The 13218-nt window shown below is 40.8% G+C and overlaps 2 protein-coding genes across 9 annotated transcripts in view; one reads left to right on the top strand and one right to left on the bottom strand.

The window, feature by feature from the left end:
• Positions 1–6157, bottom strand: part of LOC133262661 (WAS/WASL-interacting protein family member 1-like) — an 80650-nt gene extending 74493 nt beyond the window's left edge. The window contains exon 1 of the mRNA XM_061442059.1: positions 5977–6157. Coding sequence (XP_061298043.1) covers positions 5977–6157 — 181 coding nt within the window. The remainder of the gene's footprint in view (positions 1–5976) is intronic.
• The window catches only part of SULF2 (sulfatase 2), a 147899-nt gene that overhangs the window by 74272 nt on the left and 60409 nt on the right, over positions 1–13218 (top strand). For 3 of the 8 annotated variants that reach the window (XM_061441564.1, XM_061441561.1, XM_061441565.1), the window contains exons 2-3: positions 10543–10724; positions 12415–12661. In XM_061441564.1, the coding sequence (XP_061297548.1) occupies positions 12487–12661 (175 nt within the window). In that variant the 5' untranslated portion in view covers positions 10543–10724; positions 12415–12486. Of the gene's footprint in view, positions 1–6040; positions 6188–6207; positions 6396–6443; positions 6530–10542; positions 10725–10748; positions 10872–12414; positions 12662–13218 lie in introns of those variants that run through there. The other 5 variants (XM_061441568.1, XM_061441560.1, XM_061441562.1 and 2 more) reach the window with 4 other exon arrangements.

Raw genomic sequence — 13218 nt, 5'->3', positions numbered from 1 at the left:
AATCTTTTTAATTAAAAAGCAACCTTTTCGAAGTATAATAATTTATATTTTAAGAACTCATAATATATGCATTAAATCTTTCAAATGACTGTGCATTCCCTGTCCTGAGAGTACTGAAGCTACCACAGCCCTATGAAACTGCTTCTCTACTTGTCGATATATCTCTGTAGTCCCTGGAGGAAATAACCTGTGTAACCAAATGACCTTACAGAAACTGAGTCAAGAAACCCCTAAGGTCCTTGCAGATGATCAATAAGTGAGCCATGGCAATGACTGGTAGGTGAATATGTCTCATAAGGTAACCACCTTCTCTCTGAAGAATGAATCAGTCCTGACCCTCAAGGGACATCTACGAAGCACCTTCAAAAGATAAGCTGCAATATTAAAATTCATGACTCTGTTAAAAGGTAAAAATGATGGACTTGTTAGGGATACTGGCTTTATAGGTATTACAATTTTCTTAACCTCTCTTCTGATTTCTCCTGTATCCCCAACTCAGTAATAAGTCTACATTTTCCAGGAGATTGATTAGTTCTTTGTTTTAATAGACCAAGCTGTGTCTCTTCTTTGTTAGCAAGCCTCCTATGTCAGAGACAAGACTGCTCCTCTTTCCAATGGCTTGATTAACACATTAGTTAAACTCGGAGCATCTTAGCTTTGGAGGTTGCTGCTTGCATTTCAGACCTGAGGAAGTGCTTGTCATGCCTGAGGGTGCCTCTGCTCCTTCCTGTGTGTAGCAGTTGATCTAATAACAGGTATCACATCCCACTGTAAGTGTTGCATCGCTTGTGCAATTGAGGCAACCAAACAGGAAAATAACTTCGTATGTGTGAAATGCTGGCAATTGTGTCATTTCCTCTTGTATTTCTTAGAATTGTGCATTTGAAGTCCAGCTCAAAATATATAAATATTCAGTCAGACCAGGGATCTATTTTATTATTTGAAGTATTTGAGGTAGTGAGGGAGAACTCAACAGTAATAGTTAGAAGACCTACTGAAAAGCAGAATAAGTAAACAGTAATCTGTAGCTTTTCTAATGGAGGTGAAGTCCAACTGCATCCCTTTGGACTTTGTGCCTGCAGAATGTCTTTGGAAGTGAAGGTACTTCTGCTGTAGGTTCAGCAAATTCACCTGAACATAAAACACACAGACCGAACTCTTCATATGGCAAAGAGTCCATAACACAGACTGGATACCTGCTCCAATTTAGAGCTGTTCAGAAGCAGGACATGAAGGTGACTGTTCAGGTACCAGGAATGCTTTACTGGAGACAGATGGAGATAGTGTGGTCATGTAGCTACATCCTTGACTAACATTAAATGCACCTGGGCCACATTAAAAAACAGACATTATAGTGTTACATTACAGTGAAGCCTGCTACTCTCTGCATTCTCTATGAGTTGATTATACATTTTTCACCTCTAATACTTTCAAATCAGAACATAATATCTTTGAGGTAGGCACAGCTTTTTTTATATCATTACATACTTTACTGTTTTCTTAGTTCCTATGTTAGTCATGTTTTTTACCTAAGGGCAATGGCTACTGACTTCTCTAAGAGAAGTTTTAGTGAAAGTGAGTTCACATTTGGCATCACATACCAACTTATGCAGAGATGCAGCTAATCGTTAGTTTACATTTGTCGATTGTCTCAGTGCTCCATATCCATACATTTTTTAACATCCATGTATCAGAACAGAAGGTAGCCTGAGCACCCTACTACAACGTGTTGAAAGCCTACAAGGGAAAATTAGATCAGGATGTACAAAAAAAATCTGAATTCTTTATGAGAAAAAAAAATCCTTATTGAAATAAATTATTAAATCATGGCTGACTTACAAGCAGCTATTCTATGGGTAATTCATAAATGAGGGAAAAGGAGCCCTGCTTTTTTTCATTGCTGTTCTCTTTATATGGCTGTGACCAATAATGGTTCATTGGATTTATATCCTCTGTGTAGATCTTCAGATGCATCTTTGAGCTTTATAATACTGTTAGTGCTCAGAGCACGTATTAATTTTGTATGTGAATTTCAGGATCATTCTAAGAGTGTTTTCTTACGAATTTCTTTTTGGCTTTCCAGGAAACATTTGTCTTGAGTTTGCTGTCCAAATAGATAAGCTATCACTTTTACCAGCGCACTGGGTGTTACTTCTGTTACTGTTGTAACTTCCCTGTCATCTTTGCTGCGTCAACATTTCGATAAGCAACTTGCATCCACTATTGTGAGTTATGATCAAAATTCATCTGATTAATCTTAGACTAGAATTATATTGCCTTGACACATTGTAAAGTCATAGTTGTAACTAAATTCATACAGTGTACCATACTTAATCTTTATGGTCATGTGGAAGAGTGTAATGCAATTCTTTGCTTAGTATTGGGATGAAGCAGCCAAGGTGAAATATTCCCTTCTTTGCTTTTCTTGGCTGTGTTCACCTTTTCCATTCTCACAGTACCTCAAAACATATAAACCATTTTCCCCCATAATGTTATTACACGTTTATAGAAAGTGCAGCACAACTTCAAGAGCAGAGCAATAGTCCTCAAAATGCTATTGAGCTGGAGTCTGCGATATAAAACACATACAGTGTGAGGGGTCACAGTGTGGAGCGTGTTGTGCTGTTGATCCCTTCCTAATAGCATTTAGGTTTGTTGGTGAAGCAGCATTTATTTATGCATTTTATGCAACTGAAACGGAGTTGTTCAAAGAAGTAAAACATTAAACTCTGTACTGCTATGAGGGCTCTGACCAGTGTAATCAGTCCAACGTAACTCGACTTTTAAGTGTGATATATGACGCTGAGGGAAAGCAAGGGAGATAAGACTTAACGTTCTGTTGCTGGCTTTATTTCTAGGTCTTTAAAGAGGGCTCAGAGCACATGTGTATACATGAAAAATTACGAAAGGAGAAATCAAAGTGACTTGTGGTTTGAGAGGTTTACATTTTATGAGTTGCTGTGAAGATAAAGATTAGCAAGTCGTAAGAGGAATTGGAAGGCATTGAGCAGAGTATGTAAAAATGTGAAAGCCAGCCTTTCTTTGTTTCGTGTAACATGAGAACAACGTTTGAGCTCTGAAAGCACAACATATCTGGCAACAGTGTTAAAGACCTTACACAGTGGGTTGCCTATTTTGGGGGTGTTTTTTTAGTGACTTTGGACTCTCTCTGTGTTCTGCTTTCTCAGAAGTTCCTTCTCTGTAGGCTGAGGTGCTGCTCCTCCTCCTGGGCTCTGTTCTGGAGGACATTCCCCATGACTGCTTGTCACACTTGCGTCTCAGGTGTCTCAGGACTGATTCAGAGATACTAGTGTGGATCCCCACCATCTGCCAGCTTGGATCTAAGTGCTTCCCCTTTACATGCCAGTGCATAGTGTATTTAACAGTCCCACACGCATTGGTCAGTATCTTTTTCTGTGTTGCACTAACTTGAAAGTAAGGTAGACAGAGAAACTGTAGATTAAATTGTTGGAGGGATTTGGAGGCCTAACTAACAGTGCAGATCAATGTGTGATGATATTTAAAGAAATGCCTGCATGTCCATTTCTCCTAATTTTAACAGGTATTGCCTGGGATTATTTTTTTAAAACAAATTACTTGGATAAAAGGCAACATTTGTTATTTGAGGCACAGTAAAATAACTCCAAGCTGTTCAGTGCATACTGTGAGAGAGATCTGAACAGAGAAAAAGCTCTGGTGTGGGAGTGAAAGGGAAGGATCTTGCTTTTTTGGTTTATCTTCTGCACTCCTGACCAGTTGTGATGGCCCATATATACCAAGGGAATCCTTTCCCAGATAGTGAATGAAAGGTTTGCTTTATTTAGAAAGTAGATACCTAAAAAGTTCCTTCCCCATTGCACCAGCAGGCTTTCAGACCTTGTTTTACCAGTAATTTCACATGATTTTATTGCACTAGACTTCAAATAAACCACAGTGTTTTAAGTATGTCTATATCCCTTGAATTTTTGGCAATAGGAAAACTAGCTGAAATCACCAAACTGCTTTAACTTTGGAAACCATTCACCAAGTATGCATAATGGTTGTTATCCCTACTGTTTTGTAACAGTGCCAGAACAAGTTCTTTTGAAATGCATGAGATGGAAACCCCATTCTCTTGAAGAGGAAGCACCTTTCACTTTGCAGGGTTGTCTCAGACCAGGGGGTATATTATCCTCTTAATGCACTTGCATAACTCCCATTAACATTAATGGAAATTACATGCACTCACTGTGAGGTGAATACACCCTTTTGTTGGAATGAGCCATCGAGTGTGACAGATTTTCCAGTGATGTTAAAATCAAATTTGGATTGCAATACTAATGTCAGTAATACAGGTTTTAGTATCTTTGTGGCTTGTAGTTTATATTAATGAAAATTTACAAGCTATTCACAATAGCTGTATCCGAGGTCATGAGTTTCTTAGAATGGAAAATCCCATTTCCAGTGCTCTAGAAAAATGATGTTTTAAACAAGGAGCTGGTCCATTTTTTTTTCCAATTTAAAATGTTGACCTCTGCATTGCAAATTTAGTGTTTTCTTTTGGCTTGGTGGTTGCTGTTTGCAGTGCCTTCAGAGTTTGTTGGTAGAGGTAGCGTGTTGCCGATGCAAGCTGTTGGCCTGTGGGATGGCTGCATTCCTGGTTCTGTTCCTGGTCTTGCTGCCCAAAGTCTGCTTGGCTCTGGATGACTCAGCTGCCTTCTCCAACACTAATTCATGCTCCAAATGTGCAGAATCAGACCAATGCAGCTCACAGGTGTGTTGTAAAAACTAATTGTCTGTAAATTGTTTTATTGTAAGATGGAAGTTGCTAGTAAAAGGTCAAATGTTATCTCAGAAAACGATGTAACAATTCAATCAGCATGTTAGCAAGATAGAGCTCCTGTTTTACACACACATTCTGGGTTGGTGTGACTCCGTGTTAGGGAGCGGTTTATTCATTCCAATACAGTTAAACTGTTGCAGCCCCTAGTGTGGACCTAGTTGTACAACAGAAAGGGTTTCACTGGTGGTATTCATTCAAAATATTTACTTCTAGACCTCTATAGTTCTTTCTGTAAGTCTCTTCTACTCTGGCTTTTTTTCCTTAAAACTGTAGGTAATCATTTTCCTGCAGCATTCTCAAGAACCATCTAATTTCCTTGCTGTTCTATAGATGTGCAAGCGTGTGTTTTGACTTGGGCAGGGAAAAGATAGAATCTTCTTTCTCTAATCTGTTTCTTACTCCTCCTCTTCCATTGATTGTTGGTCTTGCACAGGAAAGCTTTATCCTGCCCATCTTCAACCACAAAAACCATTTTCACTGTAGCATCTTTTTGTGATAAAAATACTGGCTTAAAGGTCTTTTTTATTTTCAGCTTCTTTTCTAATGCGTACTTTAAAGACACAAATTCAAAGTAAAATCTTAAAGATCCAGTGGCATTTTTGATTTATGTCCTCCTCCGTGGGTAATTTGGCATTGGATGTAATCACAAGAGTTGGGAAGTTCTGAGATAACTTGTGTTGCATGTATGACACTATCATAGAATCACAGAATGGTTTGGTTTGGAAGGTACCTTAAAGCTCATCTGGTTCCACTCCCCTTTCACTAGACCAGGTTGCTCCAAGCCCCATCCCACCTGTCCTTAAACACTGCCAGGGAGGGGGTAGCCACAGCTTACCTGGGCCTGGGAAAGCTAAAAGAAATGCTGTACTCTTATATATTTCTACATATTAATGTACCAGTATAGTTGAAACATAGGTATTTAAAATGTCCTTAAGGAATCCACCGAAGCCATATTATATATTTAGGTATTTATCCAAACACTTAAGTTCTAGGAGTAGAATGTAACCTCCCGCGAGGAGGTAATTCCTGATGCAGATGGGGCCCTTTAATTTCAACCGCACCACTGCAACTGGGGTCTGTGTTTCCAACACACTAAGAAGCCCTCGCCTATCCCTGCGCAGGTGTCAGGGTGCAGTTCCCGTCAAGGGACTGACCTCCTGGCTTACAAAGGCGTTGAGCACCCGGCGGCAGCTGGTTGGGGGGGGGGGGGGGGGGTGCTGACTCTGGCCGCCCCATTTCTCCCGTGCGCGACGGAGTGCGGAGCTGCGTCCCCGCGGTGCTGCCGCCGGACTCCGGCTGGTGGAGCGGGTTCCTCCCTACCCGCCGCGGGGCCATTGCGTCAACCCTGGGAGGAGGATCCTCGAGGTAAATGAACTTTTTAAACGGGAAAAGGAGAAGCAGGGAGAGGAGGAAGAAGAGGCGGGGACAGCACCCGCCCGAGCGCTTGCTCTGAACGGGAAAACGGGCTTCGGCCGTTGCCCGGCGCCACGGCCGGAGGATGCGCTTCGCCGTCGCGCTGAGCGCCCGGCTCCGCGGGCGGGCGGTGGGGCTGCGGCCGTAGCGCGGCTCCGCGGTGAGTGAGCGGCGGTGCTGTCCGCGCAGTGAGCGCTAGAGCGAGCGGCGGGAGCCCGGAGCGGCGAGCTTGGGCCGAGGGGCTGATGCAGCAAGCAGGCAGCGAGTGGATCTGGCCGCGCTCCTGCTGCATAGGTAACGGGCGGGGCTGGAAGTTGAGCGAGGTGTGATGAGAAAGACGGCTTGGGGCTGTGAGACGGGTGAGAGTCGTCGGGTACAGTCGGGATCGCTGCGGCCCCGGGCACCCCTGTCTCGTGCGGCCGGAGTCCCCCGGCCCGCCCGGTCCTAAGGCTGCTGCCCGCTGCGGGGCGAGAGGATCTGGCCGGTCGGTAATGGGTACACCGCGGGAGGACCGGGGTATGGCCCCGGATGCGGGTGCTGGCGGGGCCTCTGCCCGCCGCCCTCTTACTGATGCATCCCCGTACTCGGTGAGAGGCAGCTTGTGTGGAAAAAGAGTTTCCAAAGGCAACTGATGCCCTGGCACTTAGCTTCTCATTGAGCAAATAACCCGTGTGTGTCCGGGTGATGTGGGCACTGACTGTATGTGCTTGCGTATGTATATGCATAGCATGGTTGGGTTGTTTTTTCCTGTATGTGGCTACAAATAATTTTGTCTACTTGGTAGGGTGTATTTGTGCACTGGTAACTGTTCTCGCCTACTTTTTCTATCTTAAAGCACTTACATTCATTCCCTTCTGGTATTTTCACAAGTGAAAGTCTGTTGTTATTACTGTACTTAATACAAGGTAACATAATTATCTTTAAAGGCAGAGATTGTCTATCTTTATGATTTGTAAGTAAGTGGAGATAATAAGTATAATAGGGAAATAATTCCTAATCTCTTCCCAGTTATTGGATTATCATTTCTTGTGGTGCAGAAAAGTGTGGTTTATTGTTGTGGATCTGGGGGATCCACATAGCAGTTTAACCTGTCTGAGGAGTGTGTGTACTGGGAAGCTTTAAGGATAAGATGCAAGGAGTGAACAGAAAGAATACTGTGGTTTTGTGGCAAGTATATTGTACTGTTTAAAACACCTTTAAAAATATCGAATGCTGTAGAAACTTGTAAGTTATTATTCTATTTTATTTAAAATAAAGTTGTAGAATAGGGAAGAGATTCTGTAATGCAAGTAAGCTCCCTGGTGATAAATATTTAGCTTTGGTGTAGAGTTCACTAGCATAAGGAAAGCGAGTCAGAAGAACACATCTGAATGGTAATTTAGTGCTGTAGCAAGTCCTGGAAGCTCTGTTCTGGAGCTTCCAAATAGCTACGAAAGACTGTAGATATTTGCAAATAAAAACAGTTTAGCTGTAGTTTGTGTTGGTAAATCAGCATGACTGTAATATTTGAGAGGCACAGTTAGCCCTGGGGATTTGATTTTGTCCATTCTCTTCAATTTTTTTACTTTCTTGGGGGAAAACCTCCCCAAGTATAAAGCTATAAGAAAACACAATATGTTGTTAGATTACAGCAGTAATGTTGATAGCAGGATTCCCTAGAGAACCTTGTTTGATTGCAAACAAGATTCTTCCTAGTCCACATATACAAATACGTTTATCTTTTATAAGCAACAATATAATGGTTTCAAATGATCAGTGAAAAAGGACTTCTCATAACCAGACATGGATGTGTAGAAGCAACTCAAGAGTTAAAAGAACAGCAGCACTGCTGAATCCATTTAACTGGCAAAGTGGTTTTAATTGGGTTGGTTGCTAGGGGATGGCTCCAGCACCATGTCTTTCAATAAATTCAAACATTGGACAAATGGCACACCTAATGCTTATACGATACACCTGGTAGTGGCTCCAGTCCTATTTAGAGCAGGTGTGTGTTGCTTCTTGCTCATCAGTTTTCCCTTCCTGTGCAGTTCCAGCATGTGGCTTATATGCTGCTGCCCTGCTCTGCGGTGGCTGCTGGGTGAGTTGAACTTGCCCTCATGGTTCAGTACCAGTGCTTTGCAGTAGATTTGTTTGAAAAAATAATCAGTTAATAGAAGTAGGATTAGAAACAGCTCTCTAGAGGTAACCTCAAAGTGGGATTAATTAATTAATTTATTATTTGGTACAGGAATTGATTTGTTACATGTTTGTTCCCTTTCTGCTCCAGGAAGAGTCAGGTGTTACTCTTGATTACATTAGAATAACTTAATTATTTGACCTCAGTGAAGTTGCAGTGTGCTCATGCATGGGACAGTTGTGCTTGGACAGGCATTAAAGATTGGGAATGCCAGTGTGTACTGTACTGTCTGTTACTAGTGTTGCACACAGTACCTCCTATACCTGTGCCAAGTAGTACAGGTCAATAGCATGTTAAAAATGTCATCTGGGGTAGAACTGACACTGGTCATCCCTGTGTATCCTGCTTCTGGTGCTATAGAACTGGCATTCGAGGGCAGTATTAAAAATAAGTCTTTCCTTGGTGCAAATGTTACTTGGGAACGGAGTTTGGCTCCTTTCTTTTATAAGTAGAATAAATGTACTGAAGTCTGGCTTTATTTCTTCAACATTTATAATGTGACTTAGTGTAATGTTCTGTGTTGCCACACAAGAGAATTAAGTTTGGCTTTATTCTCATTCCCCATTCTAGCAGGAGTTATGAAGAAAAAGAGGCAGCTGTATCTAATTCAGGCTATGGAGGGAGTCAGGGACTTGTTAAACTCCACCGTAAATCCTAGAAAATAAGAGATGCAGACTTTGTCTAAAGCAGCCTGCTAGAAGGTTGCATAGGCTTAATCAAGCTGAGTTAGGTGCCCCAGCTGAAGAACACTTCATAAATTACTGATAGCATTTACTTAAATACAAACCAGGAGTGAGTAGGCTTGTCAAGTTCATATGTGTAATCTGGGAGAAAATAAGAGGCATACCTAATTCTCATGGGAGCCACTCCAGATTAAGCATCTCTAATATTGGAGGATGGCCTGCAGAGGCATAGAAAGCAGTAGACCATCTGTACCACTCAGATCAAAATGCATCATTGGAGAGGGTGCTATATGAAATGTGAAGGCAGATTGGGGCACTGCTATGGAACTCTTCTGGTTTTATCTATGAGTTGCAGCTTAAACTTGTTGACAGAAATGGGGAAAGAACTGTGATAGAGACTTTGTCATATTTCTCCCCTGAAGTTCACTGAAGACTAGGGGTTAAAAAAAATCAATCTATATTTGACCACTGGCAATCCAGGCGAGAGCCTCTTCTGTTGCTATTCTAAGAACTGTTTAAAGCTGGCTTTTAGATTTTATTGCATATATGCTGTTAGTTGTGGCATGTCTGTTTTATGAATGCATACTTCAAGAAACAGGTTATTTTCTAAAATTGCTTTAATTTTCTTACCTAGTTATTGGTATGAGTTTTGCACATAATTACATACTTCGAGTTGGTTCCCAGCAGTACTTACGCTGATAATAATAGGAACATAACACATCAGAGTAGTCGAAAAATCTTCATCGAGGAGGGGGGTGAGAAAGAGATAACAGGTTCAGGAGAAGTTGCCTGTTGTACTTGACAGGAAATTCTCTCCTCCACTGGCAGTATCCTCTCAGAGATAACTCTTTTAAACCATAAAGATATAAATGTGGATAAAATAGCTGTGGAAGAGCAGTTTATGCGCATCCCCAAATGCGTTGGGTATTTTATAGGTAGAGAAGCAGCTTTCTGAGCTGGGGACAACTTCTGTTTTTAGTGACAATGGAGGGAGGGACGGGCAATAAACTGTGAGGAAAAGACAGGCAAAGGGAGAGAGGCAATGAGGTCATGAGGTTACTGCCATGCATTTATTTAAAAGAAGTGAGAAAAATGCAAGGAAGGCTGTCAGATGCACAATACAGTGAATGTAGTTATGGGCAGATACAAGAATGGGAAGCCTTAAATGCTGCAAGGAAAAGTCAGCAAATGCTAGTATTCCAAGAAGCTATTGGCTAGTGTAGAGCAGAAAAACCCACACTAGCTTTTAGAACTTCAGGAAAAGGTTTGTGTGTAATGAAAACATATGTTGTCACTTTATTTTATTGTTTTTTTTTAACAGAAGTACATGTGGAGTAATTGCTGAAAAGCAGAAGTCATTTCTCTACCCTCTCTCCCCAAAAGCTGGTGTCCAGGAATATGTGCTTGCTAAACTAACTTTTTTTTTTCCCCCTTCCCTTTTGAAACAGATCCAGGTTTGCCTTTCAAGCTGCTTTTGACTACTCCGGACAGTAGCAACACATTGAGTCTGACATGATTCTTCCCAGTTGTGCTGCTGCAGATGGAATTCTGAGTACAAGGAATGAAAACTGATAGGACTTGTCGGTGTTCCTTCTGGTACAGCCTGGCACATCTCTGAGCAGCCACAGAGGTACTAAAGCTCTGGCTGTAAACTTAGGCATCTGGACTTTTCTCTTTCCCTATCCATTGGAACAAGTGCTAGGATATTTAAAATCAATGTTTAGTTTCTATGAAAAAAGTTGATTTCACCTGCCTGTGAAACTCGCTGGAGAGACTAGTAAGGAATAAGGATTTTTTGTTTCCTTAAAACCATCTTAGTATATGTTTTTGGAAAACAGCCTTAATAAATATTGCATCATGCTATAGCTACATATCTGTTGACTTACATGAAAATTCAATATGCATTTGTTAAATAAGCATAGAAGCAGAGTACAATTTTTCAGACCAGTGGTTTTGCTATTGCATGAGAACTTCCTTAATCAAAGTTTATCTCAAAGAACAGACGCTGGCAGAGATCAAGTAATAATGTGGCAATGAAATAATTTGCTGGAAGAAAAAGTGTTTTCCCAAGTGGCTTTAGGGGCAGGGTGGCCAATGTATTTCCTTGGGTAAAACGCTCTGTGCTGGGTTCTTTCTAGTCAGGCATTTCTGGTCTTTACAAAAAGCAGATACTCTCCCTTGTGTTATTTTTAATTGATTTTTTTTTCAATGCATTACAAGAGATTGTTGGCACCAGTCCAGGAAAAGGCAGGCAGCAAGCAGGGAATTCATCAAAAACTGACTCATTGATCGCTGGATCTGATGAAATAATTAGTACTTGATATTTTCAATACAGTTTCATACTGTTGTTTTGACTTCCAAGAGCAAGAGAAGATCCCTTCATACCAGAGGAGCATTAAGCAAAACAATGATTTTCAAAATTCTTCAGCACACCTATGTATTTTTTGGCCTCTCAGTGTAAGAATTGTGAGGGATTTTTAATTGGCTCATCAACAGGAGCAGTACCAGTTAGATGCGCTTTGTTCTGCAATAGAGCATTGGTGCATTGTGTTTTATGATGGAGAGAAGTCACAGGAGCTGCAAATCACTTTGGTGCTTCCATTCCCAAACATTTTCAGTAATGGACCTTCAAATGTGCTCATTAATAATAATGATATTTAAAAATGAATAAATCTTGGAAACCATCAGAAACGCTGAAGGGATATCACACGAACATCAAAGCTATACTAGACTTCAAACAGCATTGTACCATAGTTCCAAGTTCTGGGCAGCTCTGCTCTGTAATGAAATTTGTAAGATAAATCAGTGTATAACAAGTTGTCTTTCTGAGGGTCCTCTATGAATTTGCAAATGTGTTGTTAATTCGGTGAATTTTGCCATAGTCCTGGCAATAAGGAGAGACGTGTTTGGGTTTTTTCTCCAACATCTGCATTTTTGATGCAGTAAACAAAAATGTCACCTCGAAACATCCCAGAACTTTAAGGAAGCGGGTTGCCTTTTACATGTATCAAAGCAAAAGTAAGGGTTTGATACCCTGCTAAATCCTTGAACTTGCTGCCAAATTTGAGCACTGGGTGAAACTTCGTTGCTGATGTTGGTAACAGTTCATGAGCTGTGAATTTTCAAGTTTCGCTTCTAGCTGGCACTATAGGAAAAGGTTCAATTGTTTTGTTTGGTTTGTTTGTGGTTTGCTTTTTTTCGTTAGGAGTTAGATTATTTCAAGTATATTGGGTTTTACTACTTTGGAGAGAAACTTGCTGTCCCTTGGGGGGCAGGGAGGTCAAGGTATAAATAAACACTTGTTTCCTTCTCCCTTATAGGAGACCTGCAAACAAAGAAGAAATAGAAGCCATTAACCTACCTTGTTCAGAGAGAACACTAAATCAGCCAATATGGCACAGCACTGTATTGTCCTTGGATTATTCATGGTGACTGTTTTATCACTGCTGGATGGAAGTTCAGCTTTCCTGTTAAATCAGCGTCTGAAGGGAAGATTTCAAAGAGACCGTAGAAACATCCGCCCAAACATCATCCTTGTTCTTACTGATGATCAGGATGTAGAACTTGGTAAGACCCCGACATAAAGAGAATTTATATATGGCACTGCTTTGCCTTGAATCTAGATTCTTCTGTTCAGAATAATTATATTTTATCAGTGTGAAAAATGACAGGAAGAGCAAGTAACAAAAGTTTAAACCTACCTTTGTGTAGAAAATACTTTCCATCCACATGCAATTTAAGGACAGCAAAAGTTAGTCTCAAGTTAAAATGCTAAACTTCCTGTTTCTGTGGAAATATGAGACTCCTGCTTATCTGTCTTCATTAGACAGCTAAACTATGCTTCTGGCGATTGCAGGTTTAACCTGGGAAGCTACATGCCAAAGCAGTAGATTTAAATTCATAACTGATTATTGCACCATGTAATTACCCATATTTTTGTGTGTAATTGAAGATGTTCATTACACACACAATTTTAATTTTAATTACTTAAATGTTACCTAGAATAGTCGTACTGTTCTTGGTATTGTCCATTTAGATGTGTAGTTAATTACTGACCAAGATCACTTAGTAAGACCTTTTCATACTCAATGCTACGTTAATTGTCGAAGAAAGGAGATGAAGAT

The sequence above is a fragment of the Pezoporus flaviventris genome, unplaced genomic scaffold (genome assembly GCF_033815535.1).
Source record: "Pezoporus flaviventris isolate CSIRO_AGI_PZ_B2104156 unplaced genomic scaffold, CSIRO_AGI_Pfla_v1 ptg000213l, whole genome shotgun sequence".
Lineage (NCBI taxonomy): Eukaryota > Metazoa > Chordata > Aves > Psittaciformes > Psittacidae > Pezoporus > Pezoporus flaviventris.
Note: the sequence above shows the minus strand (reverse complement) of the source record. Positions and strands in the feature narration are given on the sequence as shown.